At 38.3% G+C, this 24936-nt stretch overlaps 2 protein-coding genes and 1 non-coding gene across 10 annotated transcripts in view; 2 read left to right on the forward strand and 1 right to left on the reverse strand.

Moving 5' to 3' along the window:
- PRPF39 (pre-mRNA processing factor 39) overlaps positions 1-9807 on the forward strand; it is a 37774-nt gene extending 27967 nt beyond the window's left edge. For all 6 annotated transcript variants that reach the window (XM_044765571.2, XM_014835668.3, XM_070504300.1 and 3 more), the window contains 9 exons: positions 1829-1994; positions 2429-2536; positions 3274-3438; positions 3752-3878; positions 4248-4516; positions 5393-5577; positions 8381-8455; positions 8702-8822; positions 9062-9807. In XM_044765571.2, the coding sequence (XP_044621506.1) occupies positions 1829-1994; positions 2429-2536; positions 3274-3438; positions 3752-3878; positions 4248-4516; positions 5393-5577; positions 8381-8455; positions 8702-8822; positions 9062-9118 (1273 nt within the window). In that variant the 3' untranslated portion in view covers positions 9119-9807. The remainder of the gene's footprint in view (positions 1-1828; positions 1995-2428; positions 2537-3273; positions 3439-3751; positions 3879-4247; positions 4517-5392; positions 5578-8380; positions 8456-8701; positions 8823-9061) is intronic.
- LOC123283656 (small nucleolar RNA SNORD127) lies at positions 4578-4661 on the forward strand. Its single transcript, XR_006524332.1, has one exon. It is a non-coding gene; the product is annotated as a small nucleolar RNA SNORD127 (small nucleolar RNA).
- A 327-nt stretch (positions 9808-10134) lies between the features above and the next one.
- FKBP3 (FKBP prolyl isomerase 3) lies at positions 10135-24332 on the reverse strand. 3 transcript variants are annotated; one of them, XM_014835616.3, is made up of 7 exons: positions 24027-24332; positions 21463-21564; positions 20677-20784; positions 14198-14333; positions 13637-13704; positions 11746-11843; positions 10135-10485 (listed from the first exon to the last, which is right to left on the reverse strand). In XM_014835616.3, exons 1-7 carry the CDS (start codon positions 24132-24134, stop codon positions 10431-10433), a joined length of 675 nt encoding a protein of 224 aa, XP_014691102.2. In that variant the 5' UTR covers positions 24135-24332; the 3' UTR covers positions 10135-10430. The 3 variants fall into 3 exon arrangements, with proteins under 3 accessions (XP_014691102.2, XP_044621509.1, XP_070360403.1); XM_044765574.2 differs by having other exon boundaries at positions 10135-11581; positions 24027-24244; XM_070504302.1 differs by having other exon boundaries at positions 10135-11559; positions 11689-11843; positions 24027-24244.
- Positions 24333-24936: the final 604 nt, after the last annotated feature.

The following is a 24936-nucleotide window of genomic DNA, read 5'->3' on the forward strand; positions in this document are numbered from 1 at the left end:
ACTTACACACATTTGTGAAAGTCTTAAAATCCATAAAATCCAGGTGTCAATAGCTTAAGTAAATTATAAGAAACTTGGGGAAAAGTCCATAAGGTTGGGGCATATGGTACATATACAACTATGTCTAATAATTAGATTGAAGAGGTAGGTCTGGGTCAAAGGCTGGGTCAGAAAATGAAAGACTTTATCTAAGGGATTGGATTTTAGCCTGAATGCATGGTAAACGTATGAAGTGATTTTGGCAAGAGGGGGATATGATCATGTTTACTATTTTGTTTTTTGTGTAGGCTTTTTTCTTTTTTAAAGATTGTATTTTTCCTTTTTGTCCCAAAGCCCCCTAGTACATAGTTGTGTATTTTTAGTTGTGGAGTTGTGGCATGTGGGACGCCACCTGAGCATGGCTTGATGAGTGGTGCCATGTCTGCGCCCAGTATTCGAACCAGCAAAACCCTGGGCTGCAGAGCACGTGAACTTAAACCACTTGGCCATGGGGCTGACCCCATTGAGTTTGCTGTTTGATGGCAGTATTGGGTTGGGGATGGGAGTTAGGAGACTAGAGTATGGGAGAGAAGTTTATGTTTATCCAGGTGAAGCATGAGGAGGGCATGAAGATGTATGTAGAAGGAAGAAGCAATAGGACCCAGTATCCAGTGGAATGTGAGTGATAAGCTAGGTCGAAGAGATGGGGAAACTTAGTAGCTGACAGTGCCATTAGTCAAGATTAGAAATGCTGAGGGTGTTGATTTGTGGATGAAGATGACATATAATTGAAGATATGTTGTCTAAAAGGTTCCAAATTGAGATAGTGCAGATATTTTAGCTCAACTTTTTGATTAAATTTTGATTAAAATTTGTATATATATATATAAATTAGTGTATATGTATAAAATGAAATGACATTTTTTCAAAATGCTCTTTGCTTAAAATGAATCTATATTTGTGCTGACTGTTGGCAACTGGATATACTATCTGGAATTTAGGAGAAAGGTTTGGGCTTGAGTTATAGTTTTGAGAGTCATCATCATATGATTATTTCAAGCAATTGTATTAATAAGGTTGGCCAGAAAGTATATAAAAATTGATGAGAGCAAAATGCAGAGTGGAATCCTTGGGAATACTAGCATTTAGGATTTAGGGGCATGTAGAAAGAGGAAACCTCAGAGGAGATCAAGGAATCAGAGACTTGGAGGAAAATCAAGAAGGAGGTAACTCAGAGCCAAGAAAGGAAGAAGGTTCTAAAAGGAAGGCGTAGTCAACAGCTTTAAGTACTGAAGACATCATTAGGATAGGGGCTGTAGTATGAAACAAGTGTCCATTTAATTTTGCACAGAAGAAGTACTTGGTGATTTGATTAGGGCAGTTTCATTGGAGTGTTTGGCACAGACACATGGATTCAAGAGTAACTGGAAGGTGGGGAAGGAACTGCAGACATCTGTCAATCATTTATAATTTAAATACAGATTACTGTATTTAATTTTACAGTAACTTTGCAAGTTGGTTGTCTCATTTTACAGATGAGAAAACCAAAATTTAGAGAAGGGAAAAAGTTTCCTTAAATGAAATAAATAATAATGGGCAAAACTAGGATTTGAATTTATGTCTGTTCTTGCCTTTGCCATTCCATTGCAGAGGCAGGAAGGCAATGAAGGTATCTGTAGACTCTTTATCAAGTGGCAGGTTTTTACTACAGAAAGGAAGGATAAAGGGTGTGATGTTTTGGTTTCTGTAAATCAGAGGTTTTTTGAAAGAGTACGGTGTAGTAGGAATCTAACGGGATTTAAAATTATGGTACATATATAGAGCATGTATTTTTATTGTCTTCCTTTAGATTTAAAGAACATGTACAGAATAACTTGCCTAGAGATCTTCTAACTGGTGAACAGTTTATTCAGCTGCGAAGGGAGTTAGCTTCTGTAAATGGACATAGTGGAGATGATGGTCCTCCTGGTGATGACCTGCCGTCGGGAATTGAAGACATAACTGATCCAGCAAAGGTAACCGGACTTACTAAAAATCCTTCAGTGCATGAGAAACTAGGCTGTATACCCCTTTCTGCAGTGTGGTACAACGTGTAGCTTGCATAAAATTAATTTCTAATTAAGGGAAGTGGGAATTCTTAGCCCGTATGGTTTAAATATAGATTTAAGGTAGAGAATCTATATTACTATGACCCACCTGGAAATAGCTTACAAGGAATAGTTTGCCTAGGTTGTCATCTACTAGCCCTATTAAAACATGAGAAAGTGGTTTATTAGGAAATTCTGTTATAAATTTTAGTATTGTTAATTGTACTCTGCACATAATTGCTAACAATTTAAAATCCACCGCTATTCTAAGACTAAAATATGTGGGGATAATAAATTGTAAGCAGTGATATTTAGAATTGTAGTATATAACTTGTGTAATTTTTTTTCTTTTTCTTCCTAAGCTAATTACTGAAATAGAAAACATGAGACATAGAATCATTGAAATCCATCAAGAAATGTTTAATTATAATGAGCATGAAGTTAGTAAAAGGTGGACATTTGAAGAAGGTGTAAGTGTCTTTGTTTTGTAATAGGCTTCAAAATAAAGATAGGAATAATGTATTTTTCTTTCAGTTTTGAGTAATGTCTGTACTGTTACTTTTTCTTTATTTTTGCTTATTTAAGTAATAACTTAGGATGTACGTCCCACATATTGCTACCATGCTTAATTTTCCATTATCAATTTTAGAATCTTACTGAATTTGACTTACGTGAATTGCAAAATGTGTTTAATCTGAACCTCTTTTTTTTGCTGAAGACAACTTACCCTGAGCTGTTTCCAATCTTCCTATCTTTTTTGCTTGAGGAAGATTAGCCCTGAGCTAAGATCTGTGCCAGTCTTCCACCACAGCATGGCTGACAAGTGGTGCATAGGTCCATGCCCGGGATCTGAACCTGTGAACCCAGGCCACCCAAGCTGAGCACGTGAACTTAACCACTGTGCCACTGGGCAGGTCCTCATTGTTCAATTTTAAAATACTCAACAAAGATAAAATTTCCTGAACATAAAAAAATTGTGTAGTTCTGTTAAAATGAGTGGAAAATAAATTTTATTTCTTCAATTTGTAAAGTCTAAGGAATTTAAGCTATTTTAATTTAAAAAGGTTTTTATCATGAAATACAGTGATTAAAATTTTGGTTTATTATCTATAATTATATTTATAGTTAATTTGTATTGTTACTGTAGTCGTGTATTTTGGTGTTGGTATTGGTTTACTTTCATTGCTATGTCACGCTTTTATTACAGATTAAAAGACCTTATTTTCATGTGAAACCATTGGAAAAGGCACAACTGAAAAACTGGAAGGAATACTTAGAATTTGAAATTGAAAATGGGACTCATGAACGAGTTGTGGTTCTCTTTGAAAGATGCGTCATATCATGTGCCCTCTATGAGGAGTTTTGGATTAAGGTAAGAAAATTAGAGGCTCTGAAACTTGAATATATTATAAACATTGATCTAGTGACTAACCTTTTTTGTACTTCTGTTGAATGTTGTTCATATAACTATATCTGTTGCATTAGGAGATGGTCTGCTTGCAACCAGATTTGACTGCTGCATATGCCAACCTCGTTGCCTCTCTTCGTCCTTCCTTACAGAAACTAGTCTAGTGGTTCAATAAAGGTGCTGAATGGGTTTAAAAATAGAATTTTATCGTTCTGTCACATATTTGATGCTGGGTCAACTGTAAATTATTCAGTATTTCCTCTGTTTCTGTATGTAGTATGCCAAGTACATGGAAAACCATAGCACTGAAGGAGTGAGGCATGTCTTCAGCAGAGCTTGCACTATTCATCTCCCAAAGAAACCCATGGTGCACATGCTGTGGGCAGCTTTTGAGGAACAGCAGGGTAAGGAGGAGGAAATGCAGTTGATATTTTTGGGATTTTAAGTTACTTCAGGATAAAGTTATAGGAATTGAGTCTTGAGAGATGATATAAGTAGAGGTTGGTAAACTTTTTCTGTAAAGGACCAGATAGTAAGTATTTTAGACTTTGCAGGCCACATAAATGGTCTCTTTCCTAACAGCTCTGCCATTGTAGCCCAAAAGCAGCCATAGCCAACACATAAACAAATGAGCATGGCTGTTTTCTCTTCTTGTTTTTTAAATAAAAACAGGCAGAGGGCTGGATTTAGTCCGTGGGGTATCTGCAAATACCTGGCTAAAGGATATTTCAGAAATTTAAACAAAAGCATAAACGTTTAATTTCTGTTTCCAGGTAATATTAATGAAGCCAGGAATATCTTGCGAACGTTTGAAGAATGTGTTCTAGGATTGGCAATGGTTCGTTTGAGAAGAGTAAGTTTAGAACGACGGCATGGAAATATGGAAGAAGCTGAACATTTGCTTCAGGACGCCATTAAGAATGCCAAATCAAATAACGAGTCATCGTTTTATGCTATCAAACTAGCCCGACATCTTTTCAAAATACAAAAAAACCTTCCAAAATCAAGAAAGGTGCTTTTGGAAGCAATTGAACGAGACAAAGTATGTATTTATGTTTTTTAGACTATGTTCCATTAACAAAAATGGTTATTTTTTTTCATTTTGGCAACTATGATGAAAGATTCAGTCTGTATGTAATGTCTTGTTACTAAATGAAGACAACAGTCCCTCTAAACTGATGTTGCCATTCTTTTTTAAAATTTTCAATTATGAATTAAAATGTTGAGAAAATGAAGATGATTAGATTAAAAAATGTTGCATGCATTGTGACATTTTCTATTTTCCTCATATTTAGAAATTTAACAACAAACTTAGTGATAGGTGGAGGGCCTGGGAAAACACCTTACAAACGAAAGCATGCAGCTGCCTATGTTGTAGCCGATGGAGCAGTGAAATGATCCTCCTTTTCCTGAGTATTTCCCTTTATGTGTCCACCAATAAAAGGCAATGTATGGGAAATTTCTCCTTTTTTAGATTTTCAGCTAATGCCAGGTCTGTTTAAGACACCGATTTATTTATAGCTCTTTGCTTCCAGCTGCAGTTTCGATGATTATCTACGGTTGTAAAGATAAAAATTAGTGGGAGCTGTAGAGATCATATTTTTTTGTTTTACTTTATATTTGTCAGGGTAGGTGAAGCCACGTTATACCTAAGATAGGATACAGTTTTAATTTATTGGCATTTAACGATTTGCATTGTTTGGGAGATACTAGGATGTTGTCACTACCTGTGAATGCGCCAATTCATTTTTTCACCTGTTTAGATGTATGCTGAAACGTTTAACATGAGTTACATTTTAATACAGCAGTTTCTAATTTTGAATTTTTCAAATTGAGACACAAAATGTAAGGCATTTTAATTATCTGTCGTCTAACCAAAATATCTTAGAAATATTAACTGATACTGCTTTTTACACAGGAGAACACAAAGTTATACCTCAATTTACTTGAAATGGAATATAGTGGTGACCTCAAACAAAATGAAGAAAATATCCTGAATTGTTTTGACAAAGCTGTGCATGGTTCATTACCTATTAAAATGAGAATCACATTTTCTCAGAGAAAAGTGGAATTTCTTGAAGATTTTGGTTCAGATGTTAATAAGTAAGATCTTAATTATATATTATCTATTTGAATAGTAAATGAGCATTGATAATTTTGGATGGGAATTTGATGATCATTACAAATGAATACATTGTTAAGTTAAAAAATATTTGCCTAGGTTATTTTTCCTTAGATACATGTCTGGGTAGATTCACTTCTGTAAAGGTCTTATGTGCTTTAACGGGAGGCCATATGGTTTGTCTTTCCTTCAGAAGTGTTTTCAAAATTTTAGCATGATTAGAAACCATGAATAGATGAGAGAAGGCAGGAAATAGCAATCCCATGAAAAAGGAAATGGGTCAAGGGTTGAACCCTGAACAGAAACATTTAGTACATAGGCCTGGAAAAATGGGTGGGGTTAATCTGGAATAGGAATGCTGTTTTATCTGACTGCAGAAGAGGATGGATGTGGTTCCGCAGGTCACACTTAATGGCCTCATCCTTGTGCACTGTAAAAGGCTGAAACTGAGGGTGGTAAGTGGGTTCACTCTTGGGGATTTGGGGAAAGGAAACGTTTAAGATTTAAATTTGCAAAACAGAAGGGTAGAAATATTGAATAGAGCATTGCTGCCATTCCAGTCTTAACCTGATTCTAGTAAGGAAATATCCTAGTGCTTGTTAAGCATGTGCCTTCTCTATTTTAACTGAGTGATTTCTATTGAAACAGCTGTTCATAATGAGAATTACTTGTGTTTATATTTGTGTGCATTTTTGATGGTTGAGTAAAATTTTATTTAAACTAAAAAAACATTTAACATGAGTTACATTTTAATACAGTTGTATATATATGCTTGGCATCTTACTGTTTTATATGAATTGTCTAATGTAAAATACCTAACAGTTTAATGAGGAGTATAAGTCCTGTTCTTTTAATAGATGAAGAACGGCTTAAAGAGAGATTAGGCAGTTTTTCCAGGGTCACTTAGCAACTGGGATTAGAACCTATTTGAGTCTACGCTCTTAACCACCTCATGTGCTATATAGTTAGTGTCTTCTGTTTGTTTTGCAATGAATAAAGTATACAAGAGAAATGGGATATATAACTCTAGCTTTTAGTCTAGTTGGATGCTGTGGTGATCAGAGGAAATATCTAAGTGCATGAGGTGGCATATAACTGTTATGAAGACTCTGATCTTTGGGGGTCAGACTGGATCTGTCATACTTCATAGAGGCGGGGCTTTGTTTAGTTACCACTGGATTCTGATAAGCTAAGGAGAGGATAAAATGGTGTAAGCAAGTTAAAGTTCATATGGAAGTAATGTCTGCTGGATGGGAGGGTTTTCTGATGTGGTTGAGTGTGGTGTTGGTTGTGCTGTGCCCTGAAAGCTGGACCGAGTTGAGAGCACACGTAGTACGCAGTTGACAGCAGGAAGCTATTGGAATTTTGATGGAGATTAAATGACCTATTTTAATTTGGCAATAACAGGCAAATTGGAGGCTCAACACAAAGATGCTATTTAGGCCATTGCAAATATAGTTATGGAGGGTCTGATTGTCAGGTCTAAGATTGTTGTAGTTGAAATTCAAAGAGAATGATATGAAAAAAATAAATGAGCCACATAGAAATTTAGGTAGCAGGTGATAAGTTGGTAAGAATTGATGTTGAAGTCAAACAAATCTAGGCTTAAATCCCAGCTCTGTCACTTAGTATTTGCATATTTCTGTTTTCATGTTTTCTCACATGAAGATAGTCTTTTATCAACTAACCCACAAACCTGTTGGTTGTTCAAGGCCTTAAGGAAATTAGTGCACTTAAACTGCTTGATGTTGAGTAAACACTCAACCAGAGATTACTGGTATTAACAGTTTTCTAGCCCCTTGAACATTTTGCGACCAGTATTACTGGTAATTACTGCATGTGTCTATGTGTAGTCTGTCTAGGGAAGTTTACGTGCATGTGAAGTATCAAGGTCATTTCTGCAGAAATATGTTCAGGCTTGTAATTATTTTAAAAAATAATGCTATTTTTGTCTTTATAAAAACTATTTCAGAATATGGCAAAAGGAAAACAAAACAATGATTTTAAAGTCAGTTTGGCTTCAAGTGACATTGTTTTTGAAGTTCTTATTTCCAGGGGAGACATATATAACACACCAAAATTTTTTACTTATTAAAAATTATCTTTTTAATCAATGATTGAAGTATACCAGTTACACTGTAGTTTTATATTCTCATTTGGTTTATCACATGGTCAAAGTTTAAATACACTTTATCCCTTACTAGTGGCAGGTGTCTTCAATAAGCACTGTTAAAGTAGATCTCAAAAATATACAAATTACTGTATAGAACTGTCAGGACTCATGGTTGCATTGGACAAAAGCACATCATCAGGGTCGTTGTCTAAGTTGTGTCTTAGATAGCCTCATGGGCTCTCTCTGTGTGTTAGAGATGATAAACCTAGGTAGCTCTTGGCCAGCATCCCATCAGCTTTTGCTAACTGTAGTAGAGAGAACAGGCACTTTTCCAGTATCTCAGCCAAAAATCCTTGGACTCACTGAACGTCCTGGTTTGGGTCATATGCTCACCTCTTAACTCATTACAGTACAGTATATATACTACTGTAATTGGCCAGTACTGTATCCCTGAGGCCCCATTTGAACCACACAGACTGAGAAGGAAAGTGCAGGGCTGTGGTTTCCCAAAGGAAATAGATCAGAAAGGTCGTTGGGGGCAGATTTTCTGCTGGCTCATTAAAAAAGGATGTTCATTGCAACACACTTGTTTCCCTAAGTGGAAATAACTTAGCAATTTAAAGAATTTAAGTGTGGTTTTGTATATTACAGAGGATTTTTTCCTTCTCCAGGCTTCTGAATGCCTATGATGAACATCAAACACTCCTAAAAGAACAGGATTCTTTAAAAAGGAAAGCAGAAAATGGGTATGTAACTTATGCTGAATCAGGAAGGGATGCTTAAAAGGTATTTCATTGTGGAAATGCCTTTAAAGACAAATATTTTAAAATGTTACTTTTATGTTATGTAATTTATTGTCATGATTTCAAAAAATCACATAAAGCTGAGTGGTTGAGAACTTCAGTAACACAAATGTACACAGGTGACATTGATCCATTTGTTAAAGTACTTATCGGTAGTTTTCAAAGTTTCCATTTTGATCTTTTATTTAGATCAGAAGAACCAGAGGAAAAGAAAGCACACACAGAAGATACAACTTCATCATCTACACAGATGATTGATGGTGATTTACAGGCAAATCAAGCTGCATATAATTATAGTGCCTGGTATCAAGTGAGTTCACATTATCATAATTGAATTTTTTGTTCATAGATGTTATTAGAAGCATGTGTCAGGATAGTCTTAAAAAAATGCTTTCCTTCTGTTCTAGATTAATACAGTATTTGTGGTTAGGTCGTGGAATTTCAGCATTGAACACATGCCTATTAAAGATACCAGCTTTAAGGATATGTTTATATATGGAACTCAGCCATAGTTCTAGTATGCTAACATGTTTGCTTCCTTCCTTTCAGTACAATTATCAGAATCCTTGGAATTATGGACAGTATTATCCTCCTCCTCCAACCTGATGGGAAAATGTAAATATCAGATGGAGTGTGTGAAAAGTATGAAATTATTTTTTTTTAATGAGGGATGTAAACATAGCATAAGCTTGTCATATTTGATAACTTGTCTTCCCTGTTTCTGTGTAACATGATTTGTTTAGTAATAGGGGAAAATGTCACTTAGTAGCTTACCACAGATACTGTTTCCTACCATTTATAAAAATTTACTTTTTATTGGAGAACTATTTTTTTGATTTTTGCATTAAGCGGTCTAGAATTCTTTTGCAATGCATTTGCAACAGAGTTTTGTAGCCTTAAGGGTAGGAAAAAAAAAACTGACTGCAAATCATGTCATTGTAGTACAAGATGCTGAAAACACATAAGGGCTGGTTATTAAGGATTTACCTCTTGTGTAAAACAAAAAATGGATTTTTAACCTTTGCCGACAAGGTTTTGTCTGTTTCGGTTATCCTTGTGAATGTGGATCTAACTCCAGAAAAGATATACTATTAAAACACTATGTCTTGGAGTAGAGATTATAAATGAGAATATGGAATGTTTGCATCCCTTTAAAAAAAATGAAAATCATATCAGAAGTATGTTGTTTCAGGAGACTTTGTATTTAGAATATTCATGTAAAACTTGTGAGCAAGCTTTCATTTTGATCAAACTGATCACCACTTTTGTAATAAAACTGAAGACTCATCCACTAATTGTTATGAATTTATTTGGGGGGGACTCGCCTAATAACATTAACTTTATATTCACCATTATTAGTGGTTCATTGATTTTGAAGTGTCCTTTTCTTGAATTCACCTATTATCTTCTTGCCAAAATTCCTTAGCCCTTTTAGCTTTCTCTCAATTCTCTATGGCTTTGCCTTCTCACTATACAAGAACACTTACTTACTCATTTGGAGACCTTTAAAATGAGCATCCCTGGCAAAGCTGTCCACACAATTTTACTGCTACTCCCTGGTGTGAGGAAATCTTAGTCCTGGTTAACCTAGTCAGAACACTGATATATCAACACCAAACAAATCAAGACACTGGATTAATTTTTATTGAGCCTTATAGTACACAACATGAGGTTAAGAGGAAAATCACTTCTCCTTAACCAATGTTTTACCCATCTGTAGTAAAATATTTTAAACTTCAGGGATATATAAGGGATTACGTTTCTTAACAGTTGGGGATCAAGTAAACAAGTCCTAACTCTTTGAATTTTCCAGTTGACTCTTCCCTTATAATAGTAACCAGCTCTAATTAGTTACATAAGTTTCTTCAAGGCCATGTTTTATTGTTGCTGATGTCTTTAGATCTGAAGCATTGCTATTTCAATCAATATCCACTAATTCCACTTCAAAAATGAGTTTTGCATTTGGTGGAATTCTGTTGAAGAAGTCAAGGTAAATTTGGTAAAAACTGCTTCTCTGTCAATAACCTTAGTCTAAAATTAGAATTATGTATACTGCTTATTGGTAATTAACCCCCAAGGGAAGGGGCTTCACAGTTGATCCCAAGACTCACACATCCTAGCCTAGAGGTTCCAAAGGGTACCTTTGCAAATGGAGAGCATAACCTATCAGTATAGGCTGACCAGGTAAGTTGAGCTTGGACTAGAATGCCTCAGCAGTACTCCCAAATTAGCCACCACTTAATGAAGACTGCTACTCAGCACTCCAAAAAAAAAAAAAAAAAAAAAAAAAGTGATTTCAATCTAGTCGAGTATATAAGTTATATTAAATCAAAGTTCGCATGAGGTATTTGATATTTGTTGGGAATTTTAAGACGCTGAGTTCACAGAGGAGTGATTATATCTGACTGGTCTTGAGATATGTCACATGAGAGGGAGGGAGCTGTAGCTGGCCATCTGAATATTCCCAAATAATTTCACCTGATAAGACTCCAGGACTTCCATTTTCCCCCACCCCGTAAACTTACTCTAACTGGTTGAACTAGTCCAATGGGATTGGAACCAACAATAGAAAAAACTACATTCCCACTTACCTACTGGACTGTTCTGGGCAGAATGGTCTGGAGTCATGGCTCTCTTTTTTTAATGTTCACAAACTGGGCATTATCAGAAAAGTATCATCGTTAGTAGTGATCACAAATGCTTATACTACTTTGGACCTGTGGTGTCCATTTCACAACTAGTAATCCTCAACATGTATTCCACTTCTAAGCTTTGAATACACATTTAACTGCTTAAAATCGTATGGTAGCATAGTTTTTATATTTTTAAACATAATTTTATACTGTACCATAAAATTACCATGAGGCATACTCGCATCATTTTGCTACAGCCGTTTGTATTTGGAATCTTAACTCCTTGAAGTAAATCCTCCAAACATTAAGAGTGGCCTTTCAAAGATGAAAACTGAAACTTCACAGTTTAGGTCTTGAAAATTAAGGGCTTGAATTAGAGGAAAAATGGTAGATTCCAGCTGAAGTTTGGATACTCTGTACCAACAGAAAATATTAACTGTTGTCTATATTGAGGGTGTTAACACAAAAGCATCTGAACATCAGGAAGACGGGTCTGGACAGGATTCCTGATCTGGAGGTTAACCTAGACAGCATTTATCCTACCTTCAGGTGATCTTTTTTAGTGTTTTTTTCCTTTAATTACAAAGGAAAAAAGGATACTTGGCATCAGGCTGTCCTTTCTTTCCATAAGCCCATTCTGGTTCAATCTCCAGTCGAGCCTTTTCTCCTTTACTCATGGTCAGGAGTGCTTCATCCCACTAAAGGCAAGAACATAAAGTAAAAACTAATGATATTTTGCAAAAAAATACATGAAAAACCAAAAGACAGGATTATACACAAACAAGTATTCTATTACTGGATTTCATTATGTCTTAAGGTAATGTCCTTGGGTGAGTCCCTAAATCTTTGTGCTTTATTTCCTCAATGAAGAAGAAATAAGGATATATTAAACAGTATTTTCTTAGCGTAATACTCAAACTCCTCAAATGATAAAATGTGAAAGCAGTTTTGTAAACTGTAACATGTCATATGTTATGAAACCAGTTTGTTATTAGCATTACCATAAAAAACTTGCTACACTTTTAGATCACAGGACAAACTTGTATTTATTTTTATAGGGATAAACTAATAAGTACTCTAAAAGCTGTCTTAAGATTACCAAATTGTAATAGTGGAGTCAGTGATGGCACATAAAATAAATTATGTTAGAGCATTAAGATCTTTTGCAGAAAATAAAACTATTCAAAGAAATGACAGAGGTTCCTGGGTTGCTGCTCCATTCTGTCCAAATTTGGATCTTAACACCAGGTACCAAATACAGTTAAATCAACATGCTACAAGGATACAGGATATATTACTGCTCTCATGTACTCTGTTGAAATGTAAGAATAACAAAGCTGAAGGGATACCGACAGAGCTGTCACAAACTGGAAATAAGAATATGGTAGACTAGGAGAAATTTACCAGTAAGCAAATAGTTACAGAAGTAGAAAAATGCTCAACTTGATATATACTTGCTATCAACTTAGTATAATCAGGTAGCAGTTAAAGTTACTCTCAACTAAATCTTTAGTTTCAAGATGTTTTATATTCTGTTTTGGGGTCTGGATATGACTGAACCATTATTTTAGGACTTACTCAGAGTACAAAGAATAACACAGTGAGGGTTCTCAGAACTGCATTTAAACAGGTGTTTCAGTTATTCATGTCTGATGTTCTGAGTAATGACAATTTAAAACAGCAAGTGGGCCCGAACACGACAACCCGATTCAGTGAAATCGATAACCAGTCCTGCTCTTTCACCTCCTTTTGTACCCTGACTGCAGCGGTCAGCACAACTCAAGCCTAACGTTCCCTTTTCTGTTTCCTTCTGTTCTCTCGTATGAAAGGGTGGGTGATAACGGCAGGCTTATGACTGAAGGATTTTCTGCTCTTTGAGCCTAGGTTGTGAGAGGCTACAAAACAAACTCCTGCTTCTGTCCGTACTTCCCTACGCCAGGTATTTTATCTTTCTTGACCATGGATAAGTGCTTTACTGTTAACACAGGTAACATTTTACAAGAATTTTAAAAATAAATTTAGGAAGTCAAACGTGACAAAGAATTAGTTTATGGAAAAAAACAATAAAAGGGGTAGACATGGAAGGAAATTTCAGTCTCTACTATAGTATGTGCTTTAAGTTATGCTCATTTACTCTTTCAACCCTGAGGTAGGCCATACTGTCCTTATTTATAGATGGGGAAACTCAGACCCAGAGAACTGAACTGATGCCAGATCAGTTAGTAATGTCACTCAATTTGTGCCATTTATATGTCACACGATATTATTTTTCTTTTGATTTTTTCAACTATTTTAAAAGCATGAAGCCATTCTTAACTCCCAGGTTGTACAAAAACGGGCGGCAGGCTGGGTTTGGCCCACGGGCTGTGGTTTGCTGACGCTGGCTTAGAGACTCAAAGATTGTTTCTTTTCATCATACCCCCAATCCTAATTCTCTATGGCACCACACTACAAGTAGCATATGCCAGAATCACTGCCACTCGTTACTTACTCCTCTGATAACTTTGCCTATTCCAACCTTAAAACTTAAAGGCTTGGCATTTTTCTTCTTCTTTGAACCTGTAAAACAGATTTTAGTTATAATTAATGATAAAATTAAGTTCCAACAGAAAAATATAGTTAAGTCTTTAAGTTGATTTCTGAATTTACCATACTGTGTATTTAAAAGGAAATAAAAATTTAGAAAGTCAGGTCATTCATGAATAAAATTCTAGATGTAAAAATAATTATGGTCTAAATGGGGGAGGGGAAAGGATCTCAATTTACACTACTAAAATAGCACAGAATTTGCCTTTTCTATTAAAATACTAAAGCCTCACTTTGGGACATTAACCAAGTTTAGATTAAGCTGCTTTACTTTTTGTTTTCCAATGACAAGGGGTCTTTACTCAGCCAGTAAGTAATGAATTGAAGAATGCTTCAAGTAAATCACAGGTGCAAAAGACTGGGAAAAAGTGACAGCCAAGGGAAAGGTACTGCCAACTGCTCATCTACCATACAAATATTTTGCAATGCCTTACAGCCAAAAAGATAGTATTACATTTAGACTTACTTGTTTGAATATTAGTATCAAAAACAGTGCCATCCTGTAATGTTCCTGTATACCAGCAGTGGACAACATCTCCCTTTTTGGGAAAGTTGGTTTTATCTCCTTTTTTAAGAACAGATTTTGTGTATTTTGGTGGACCCTAAAAAAACACACACACAGTTATTAACTCATGTCCTTCTTTTAGCAGGATGACAAAGACAATACTTATACAGCCAACTGTGACCTAAGTCCAGTGAGAGAATTTCACAGATCTGGCAACAAACTATTTTGCCTCTAGTTCACCTCAGTGAGTTAAACGCACTCTCATTTCAATCTGTTACGACAACATCAGTAACTAGCATATCTATAATTTCAAATAACTTACAGCTTCTTTGGAAACCAGTGTTCTTTTGATAAGAGTCTATTAATTATTCAACAAACCACAAAATGAATCCAGTCATTTCCCAAGGTTAGAAATATCATTCCTATTTAGTTCTTACAATATCATAAGGCATCAAATAAAACATTGTAACGTTAATAACTGACATTACTAAATATTTTTATTATATCCAATTAGAATGAATGCAGTAATGTTGCCTCTGTTCCTGAGTTTGAAAATAAGTTCACACAACGAATGAAATTATCTATAGAAATTAACCATAATAGACCTATTTCCTAGAACAAAGCAGGATTATCAGAGCCATTTTGTAAAAAAAAAAAAAAAAGCTAAAGGCTAATCAATGATGACTCATATATGTGAGGAAAGCAATTTCCTAGTTAAACTTAATAATATATATAAAATCTTTCAAAAAAAAAAAAAAAAAAAGGTGGGGGGCCGGCCCCGTGGCCGAGTGATCAAGTTCTCACGCTCTGATTTGGTGGCCCAGGGTTTCATCGGTTCAAATCCTGGGCACGGACATGGCACCGTTCATCAGGCCATGCTGAGATGGCATCCCACATGCCACAACTAGAAGGACCCACAACTAAAAATATACAACTATGTACCAGGGGGCTTTGGGGAGAAAAAGGAAAACTAAAAAAGTCTTAAAAAATATATATATAGAATTTTATACTACAGAATATTTAATACCGGGAAAGGAAATAAGAGGTATTAAACACCTATTATCTGCCAGTCACTTAACACACACCATCCCACTCAATCCTAACAATCCTCTGAAGGAGGTATCACCCACTTGCATTTTTGCAGATGAAGAGACTGAGGTTGAGGGAATTTATGCAGCAGAACTAATGAGTAGTAGAGAATGAATATGGACTTGGGTTTGTCTGAATCCAAAGCCCCTGTTCTTTCCACTGTACCAAAATACCTCAAACAACAGAGATAACCATAGCCAACCTCCACTGACGTTAAGTTAAAATGGCTGACATCTACTGAGTGCCCTCTGTGTGCTGGGCACTATCCCAGATGCTTCACGTACATTAACTCAACTGTCACTACCTTAGCAGGTGGAGGGACTACTACCCCTATTTTACAGGTAGGGGATAAAAGGACAGAGTGGCTAAGCAACTTGCTTAAGGTCCTACAGTTCCCATGTGGCTGGCAGGACTGGAAACCAGGCAGCCTGGATATAAAGCGACGCTCTGCACCACTTTACTACCTCTGAAGCGGAGGGAAGGTCGGGTATTAGCTGAGTCACTTTCTTACACTAACTCATTTAACCTCACAGCAACCTGGGAGTCTTCCTCGTCTTTTATAAAGTAGGGCTTTGTACCCTATCCAATTCAGCGTCCAAGGATTAGCGCACTCAACTCAGCCAGGCTACCTCCTTAAAGCAGAGAAAGTCACGTCTGCAGCTCAAGTACAATGTGTGTTACAAAAGCAAGCGGCAATCCCTGACATTCCCATTCCAAGCTCGTCTCAGCGAGAAAGGCTGCAATCTACAGTCAGGTGTCTACTGGTAGCAGCGTGAACTGGGGCCATCTCTTTGGAAAGCACTGTAAAGTGAAAAGTGTGACAAATAATAATTCTATTTGTACAAATATATGCTCAAGTAATGTGAAACAGGAAAAAATCTTTATGCCATTATTAATGGTTACCCATAATGACAAAATAATCACAAATCTATGGTAATACCGAGTTTTTAACAATGTGCAAAAATTCTTAAGTGAAAATCAACAGAAGGTTCTAACTACAGTAAAATCTCAACTATTTAAATAAATATATGCATAGAAAATATCCGAACATTCTAGTCATAAAATGAGTAAGTCATGGGGATGTAATGGACAGCACAGGGAATACAGTCAACAATACTGTAGTAACTTTGTATGATGACAGTTACTAGTCTTATCAGGGTGATCATTTTGTAATGTAAATAAACGTCGAATCACTGTGTTATACCTGAAACTAATACAATATTGTATGTCAACAATAAAATATATATATATATTCAAAGAAAACATTCTGAAACGTTACACTTGTTCATTTCTAGGTGTTATAATTTTGTATCCTCTATCCTTTTCTGTTGTTTTCTATTTAAAAAATAGCATGTTTTTTATATCAGAAAAATAAATCTATTTTTAAAAATAAAGCTGACTTCACGAAATCTGCTAACATATTCCAAATCTGTAAATAACTTTTGTTTTTCTGAGGAAGATTAGCTCTGAGCTAACATCTAACGCCAATCCTCCGTTTGCTGAGGAAGACTGGCCCTGAGCTAACACCTGTGCCCATATTCCTCTGTTTTGTTATGTGGGCTGCCTGCCACACACAGCTTGATGAATGACGCATAGGTCTGCGCCTGCAATCCGCACCCACAAACCTGGGCTGCTGAAGCGGAGCACCCCAACTTAACCACTACGCAGCTGGGCCCCTGAAAATAATTTTAATTAAAAAAATTTAAAAGCCACAAAATGACAATGACTACATATATTCATTATGTGAGAATATCAGAATATCTTAAGACTTTATTATAAAGAAATTATATATAACTGAATGGATAAGGTATGATTAGCGAACAATACCACATTTTAAAGCTTACTGTCTGTCATTCTATTGTTTTTCCATTTGTTGTCCCAAGTTGCTTGGGTTGTTATATACATTAGAGGTCCTAAAATAATGCAAAAACATTAAATTGGTGGCTGTGGCTCAGTCTTAAGTGAAGGTGCCAGTTTGCCCACTCGTGGCCTCCATTTCAGTGTTTCAAAGTCTTTTATGGATCACTCATTCTTTGCTGTTAAGACCATTAGAAGAAAAGGGGTCCAACATAATGAAGTTTAGGAAACACTACGTTAAACAAAGTTAGATATGCCTCCATTCTTCACGACTTCTCAGAGCTATTAGTAATATGCAGTGTGAACTTTCAAGTAGGAGACACAAGGTACAGGGTTTGATGATACCAGGAAACACCTGGAACTTCTGGGACCTTTACCATACACTTTGAGAAATGCTGCTCTAGTTATCTGATCTGATTTTGGTTTCACTTCAAGAACCTGGCTGCTTCATGGTGAGAGGTCAGAATCAGTCCCAAGGCTATTCTGGAGTTACATGTTTGAATATCCTGGCTTTTAGGTAATTTCCTGGCTTTGCAGCAATTTCTTAGTCCAGATGATGAAAAGAACTACATTCCCAAGATTGGCTCTGAACTTGATACTTCTAGATCCAGAGATAAAGGAACTTTGTGTGACAGCAGTCATTACATTGCAATTAACTGGATGACATCATAGCCTCTAAAAGCAAGAGTATATAATGTAAGTATTCCTATTATTAATTCAAGAAATATTTGAGCATGTTCTGTGTTAGAAACGAGATGCACAGGTGAGTTGGGAGAAATGCCTGGCCCCTCCTCTAGCAGAGAATATAGACGTGTACAATCACGCTATGAGACCTGAAGAGGAAGCACAGAGTCCTAAGATGGGAATGACACAGTGACCTAACCCAGTATAGGTTATAGGCCGGGAGAGGACTCTGTGAAGTAATGTTTAAATTGTATTCTGAAGGACAAGAGAAGTTACTCAGGTGAAGGGGGGAAGGCTTACAACACAGAATAGCATTTTCATAGCTGGGAAGAGCATGCACACAGTGCAGTCTGCAAGGGAGGAACACCGGTATGAGAGCAGCCAGGAAGACCTGGAGCACACGTTGCTAAGAACCTGCTCTCTGAACTTCCAGTCACTGAGCAGCCCATTAAGAGTTTTAAAGAGAGAAGCTATAGAATCAGATCTTTTAAACAGATCACTGTGCCCCAGTGTGAGGAAGGCACAGGGAATCCAAAGGAGTGGGGAGGCTTGTTCTGAAGAGGCTGTCTAGCACTCAAGGTCTACACCAGGCTGCTAACAATGAGGACAAAAGGGGAACGGATCTGAGACACATTTACGCAGAACCGACAGAATTTGCTGATGACTAGATGTAAAGGAGTTTTAAAGGATGAATCTCCAGTTTTTGGCCTGACAACTGCTACAGCGATTTCTGACTGCTGAGTCTGAGTTCCTGCCCCAACTTATCATTTCTCTCTTGTCCAGTATTCATTCACACTTGAAAACTTTCCCTCAACACTATTTAATACATAATAGACAATAAATATATTGACTATGACTGATTTATTTAAAGTCCTATAAGAGCTATTAGAAAGGTTCTTTACATTAAAATAAACAAGGTAGAGATAAATAATATAGATACCACGTGTTGAATCACACTAAGTCTTTGAAATTGAGTGCATATTTTACACTGAAAGCACATTTCAATTCGGAGTAGCCATGAAGTGCTCAGGAGCCACATATGGCCAGTGGCTAAGGCACTGAACAGCACAGTTCTGGACAGTACAGAATTACTGAAAATTTTTGAGCAGGGTGTGGTTTGCAGGATATCACCGTAGAAAGCTTACCAGAATAGCCATTTTGGGGCTGAATAGATGAAGAAAGAGAATGAAGGCAGGAGATCAACTGAGCCACTTTTCTGACACTACAGGTCTGAGACCTTGGAATGCTTGAGAATCAAAAAGTAATGGATAAAGATTTGAAAAAGAAGAAAGGTATTTGAAAGCAGTAGTCCTGGGGGAAACATGAGAAGGGAAAAGAGAGCCAAAGAATCCGAGAACACTGAAGCTGGGAAGAAGAGAATGGTTGCAACTCTGGAGGTTAACACTCTGGTAAAACAGAACACAGGAGTATGTAATGAGAAAGAAGTGAGAATTTGTGAGCAAGTGTCAAGCAGTTTACGTGGGCAGTGTGATGGGCAATCGAGCGTGGGACAGTGTAAAAGCTGTTGAGTAGCAGTGAAACCAGAAAATGTGCTTGGCTGGTATCAAGCATGAATGTATGCCAAGTCCCATAAACAATTTTATGATTCTTTCTCTTCACAGTGCTCGCTCTGCAGTCCCAAAGAAGAAAGCACAGTACTGGCCAAGAGGCTACGGAATCCAGGTGCTGAGAAGACAATGAGAGCATAGGACAGGGCTAAGGTTGGCCAGTGAAATGAAAAGAGGTCTTAAAGAAAAGGATACAGGTGAGGATCCTCACAAGATCTCGCTAGATTGTCTCCAGACCTTTACAGCCTTTTATTTTTATTTCTAACTCTCTTTTTCTTAACCTCTTAATGATATACTATCTGTTACCTCATACCTCCCTTATTCTAATTTTCTGGAAGGTAAACTATATTGCCAATTGCTTTTGCAACTGTTTTAGTAATTATTATACCCCTATTTACCTGAGTAGCTGCTGAATACTTGCCCAGTATAAATAACATTTATCAAATATTATTAGTTGTGATAAAACCTCAAAATTCTTTTTGTGTCTTTCAACCAACAGAAAAAGATCATGCAAATCAACTAGCTTTAGTCATGTCAACATCTATAATCCTATACCTGAACATACTGTCTGCCCACAAATACCCAGATGCTACAGCTTCATTAACAGGCTATATCGCTTCACAAGTGAAGAACTCATATTATTATTATTAGACTATTATCAATGACGCCAAGACGGCTAGGAATGCGTGGGCTTAGCTGGTAAGATACTACCACAAGTGGCAGGATTATAATCTATTCAGCTCTACTAAGGCTGTCCATTTGCAGAAATGGTTTTATCTGGTTCTTCGAACCTTTGTATCAAAACATCAAACTTGAACTGGGAGTGATGAGACAGACGAACTCACACCCTGCAGCCAAGCCTGGACCAACTATTTCTACTGCCAAGGACATCATACACACTAGAAAAAATAATCAAAACAAAGTTTCTTTCACTCAGTCAACTTGGATATAGAATCAGGACCTTAAAATAGTTCTGCAAGCCCAGATCTGGCCAGACATAGACGCAATACAAAATACAAAACTAGAGGTTTTCCACAGGAAAGGTTTACTAACTGTAAACCACTGCTTCTCAGGCTTTTCTCCCGATTCATACACCTGCAGGAGACGGCACACTCCAAACCAGTGTTTGGTTCGCTGAAGGTGGCCATACTCAACCCACCTTACCATGAGAAAGCAGTGCTGTAAGCAAATCCCTTTCTCAAATTCACATGAGAAATAAACTAAGAAACTTTATATACAAACCTCATCCAGAGTCTCTTCAGACTTGGTTTCTTTGGGTTTATCTTCATTAAGCTTCACATTTTTCACCTGCTCGGACACTTTACTTACACTTTCAGTGCCCTTGAAACGCTGCAAGGAAAATGTTCTCATGTTTATCATATTCCGGACAGGCGGAAAGCCCCTCAATGACCGACCACGTGCACCATGGACACTGGCTACGGAACTCGCATGCACGGAACTGGAAGTGCACAAGGACGAGGAGGAATCTCGTGTTAAGCATCTCAATAAACTATGACCCTCAATCATCTCACAACAAATATTTTGAAATGAGAACCAGGACCTTTAGGAAGGCCAACTCAGACTCAAAGATGAATACTATTCAAACGACTCCTTAATAAAGATTCTTTTCTGTGGAAGACAGTCATTTCATAGTAACAAACACCGGGGAATTTCTTAAAATCTGTTTTTCTTAAGGCTCAGCCTAAGTCTAGCCCAGACTTTAAATTCATTAATGAAATGGAACTTACTATGGATTTGTAACTTTTCAGTGCCCTTAAGAATTTGTCTTAATTTAAGCTACCAGGGAGTTATTTTTTAAAATCTGGTCCCTTTCAAAATATCAAAAAATCCTGCCATACTGCAGATCAGCCTCATGGATTTGACAGCTAGTCTCCCTATGATTACAGTTAGGAGAAACTGCAGCTGGAAAAACTTCCACATATTCTGCAAATAAATGCATTTAAAACTTCTTTTGGGGAATAAAATATCTAAAATGATATTCTGGTAAGAAAATGTAACAATACTCACCTTACTTTCAAAAAGATGGTTATAGGCTGTTACCAAATGGTCCTTGTTAGCTGTCTTAGCCACATTTTTAATGTTTCCCAATAACTTATGTTCTGCAAGAAACTAAAGAAAAAAGCTGGTTAGCTGAAATAACTTGCCTCATAAGGGTCTAAAATTAGAAAATGACCTTTTATGTTAGCAATTATGTTTTCAATAGTACTATTAATGAAAGAACAAGTGAAATAAACATTGTATTTCATACTCCATAACAACAAAAAAAGATTTAAGGAAGATTAAACAAAACTATTGGGTATTTTATAAGAATTATTCACAGGACTGGAGCTGTACCTTATGTAGGGGTCACACTGGGTACACTAACCCTTTGCCCGCTCTGGAACTCAGAGAGAAGCACATTTACATAGCAAGCACACTGGTAACTGGGCAGAACTGCTCTTGGCAGGATGCTACTCGGCCCTGGCCCTGGGAGAATCCAGCCATGTTAGGCATAGCTAGCTATCCTGACACATCTGTAACCCATTCTTGGCAGACTGGGAAGCACTGCTACACAATGCTAGATATATACTGGTTAAGTGTGTGGGCTGTGGAGTCAGACCATCCGGGTTAAAATCCTAGCTGTCTGATTTTTGACAAGGGACTAAGCTTTTCCAAAGGCTCTGTTTCTCCGTCACAGTGGAAGACTAATAACAGCATCTATGGCAGAGGACTGTTCTAAGGGTAAATGCAATACTCCATTTAGCATAGAGCCTGTCACACAGTAAGAACTAAATAAATGTTAGCTATTATCACTAATAATAGGTCTAATAACTCAAAGTAACTGTAGAATTCCATTTCTCTCAAACATAAGACTAGGTTGGCACACGGACAACAAAATAGTACTAAACTATCAAGTCATCAGATTATGTAACTTCATCTGAAAATCACATAATGTGGGAATTTTAATAACTTGTTTTCCCTTAATTTATTCTGCTTCCTTTTCTGTCTTGTGGTCCTTGCTTGATTCCTCATTTTGTCACTTTCTCAAAGTTGTCCTCTGGCATCTTCTAATGTTTTGCTAAAACAGTTTTTCTAACACTATCACTATTGTATTTTTTTTCCCTCTGGTTTTTCTCTCCTCCCTTAGAGAAATGTTCTAAATGATAAAAGCTGATGGGGAAAAGCTATTCTGATTAAACAGAAGTAATGAGTTGCTTTAGCACTCTTGTGATTTCTTTAGCAAGGTTCCAGAAAAATATCCAAAATATAAACATTTCCTTGATATTTTATGATCAATAAAACAGTGACTGTCAAATATAGGTTTAAGTACATGAATGAACGCTGGAGAATATGCACTTAAAAGGTTAATATGTTATAAAAATATTTTGATAATCCAAGTCTTGAAATTGTCCCATGTGGGCCGGTTTTACATTAGATTCCATTTTGGGATGACTTGTTTTATAAGAACTTGAATGAAATACAGTATTGAGAATTAAATTTAATAAATGATATGCCTACTACATTCTATTGTTCCAGTTGGAGTACGAATCGTTTTAAGAGAAAAAAGTTCCACTAAAACGGTATCTGTGAGGCACGGTCTTTCTTTTTCATCCTTGTATCCCCAAATACTGCATAGTTTTTGCTACAGACGTTGTAGAAATACTTACTGATGTCAGGATAATTATTCAGGAGTATGGAACTGGAAGTTGGAGAATAATTATATCTCCCCTTCAAGAACCCTCAAAATGAAAATAAATTAAAATCCTCTCAAAAGAACCCAAAAACAGATTTTCTAAGTGCCAGTTTAGAACTTCGATAAAAAATCGTAGAAACACCCTATTCAGGCTGCTGCTCCTATTTCCGATAAGCGGCTCATGCCGCGCGCACCACCACACAGACCGTTCAGTAATTTAAGAGAGGCTAATTAAATCTTAATGTCCCAAGGAGAAAAAGGCAAGTCTCAGGAAAACAACTTGTGACTACAGACGGGCGGTTAAGATGGAGACTACGCTGGAAAAAAGGCAGGACCTACGGTATAAACAAAGCCAACGAGACGTCTTCGCTTGTTCATAACAATGGGAGACACTATACAAAACGCACGTGTGACTCCCCTCACATAACGAGGAAAAGGCCATTCAAAGGGTCGGTATTTTAAAGAGTAAAGGCACAATCTACGGATTTTTAAAAATCACTAGTAACGACGAGCAAAGCCCGCGCACCCGGCGTTCCCGCAGAGACCTCCGTGTCGCCTCCCATCTCCCCGCAGGGGCGCGGGCTCCCCGGCCCCGCCTGGGTCCCCAGCTCCGGGTCGGTTTGCCCGGCCTCCACCCTCACTCGAGCATCCCAGCGAGGCCCTCACTGCGCTCGCTGCCCTCGGGCCCAGGACGCAACGCCGCCCCCACTCCCCGCCCCATCCCGAGCGGGGCCGGCCCGGGGGCGGGAGCGCGGCCTCAGGGCGCACGCGGCCTCGCGGGCCTCCAGGCCAAGGCCGCGGCGGCCGAGGGCGGGGGCGGAGGGAGCCGGGATGTACGGCATCGGGGGGGAGGCGGCGCCCCGCCGCCCCGGCCCGGCCGCCACGCCGCCCCTGGTACCGAGTCTGAGCCGTGGTCTTGCAGAAACTTGATAATGTCCTTCTTGGGTAGCTGCTCGCTGCGCAGCTGCTCCACGGTCCAAGCCCGCTGCGGAACGGCCGCCGCCATCTTCCCCCGCTGCCTCCGCTTCACTGAACCAGCCCGCCGCGGCTCGGCGTCGCCCCGCCCCCAGGGCGCGGCGTGGGCCCGCACGCACCTCGAGGGGCGGGGCCGCCGCGGGCCCCGGAGGCGAGGGGGCGCGTCCTTAAGTGACGTCGGGGCTGTGCTTTGTGGGCGTCTTTGTTGTGTCCGGGAGAAACACCCGCGGGTGTGGGCGGGGCGGCCCGCTACGCGGAACACCTCCAGCTGTACTTGACTCGTCACTGGAGCCCTTGGGGGGCGCCCTCGATGGCAGTGCTGTCTACCAGCTGTTCCCACGCTTGTTTGTTACCGACGGGCTGCTGAGCCTTTAGGCTCTACACCCTCTTTAAACAACATCATTGAGACATCGAGCCCCATTTTATCTAGTTCTAGCCTGAGGAGTCACGCCGGAACTAGCGGAGTCCTTGGCCGTCAGAATGACCCAAGTCCCACCGTCTCCCTTTTAAAACCCTCACAAATGAGACTAAAGTACAACCTGCCCCCTGTCCCCTAATACAAACACGACACAGGGGCGCAAAAGCACGTTGAGAACTTTGACAAAGGACCCCCGTGAGGGCGCCGCAGCGAGGCCGCTGCCCGCCGGCTCCGAGTGGAGAGCGCAGTGGGACGCCCCGTTTACCTTCGGCTTGTCCCACGACTGACAGGGCCACACCGTTCGCTTCCCTTTTAACAATAAAAACATTAAGACAATGGGTGACCGCTCTTAATAACGAGAAAAACAGGCCTGGCGTTCTGTTTTCTCGGCCTAGATGGCGGAGGCCGACTAGAT

This window comes from Equus asinus, chromosome 2, assembly GCF_041296235.1.
Source record: "Equus asinus isolate D_3611 breed Donkey chromosome 2, EquAss-T2T_v2, whole genome shotgun sequence".
Lineage (NCBI taxonomy): Eukaryota > Metazoa > Chordata > Mammalia > Perissodactyla > Equidae > Equus > Equus asinus.

Coding starts and splice junctions, on each gene's coding strand:
- FKBP3 (XM_014835616.3), bottom strand. CDS start 24,134: ATGGCGGCGGCCGTTCCGCAGCGGGCTTGGACCGTGGAGCAGCTGCGC. Junction 14,334..20,676: donor CTGAAGAGACTCTGGATGAG/GTTTGTATATAA, acceptor GTGTTTTTTTAG/GGTCCACCAAAATACACAAA. Junction 13,705..14,197: donor TGATACTAATATTCAAACAA/GTAAGTCTAAAT, acceptor TCTGTTTTACAG/GTTCAAAGAAGAAGAAAAAT.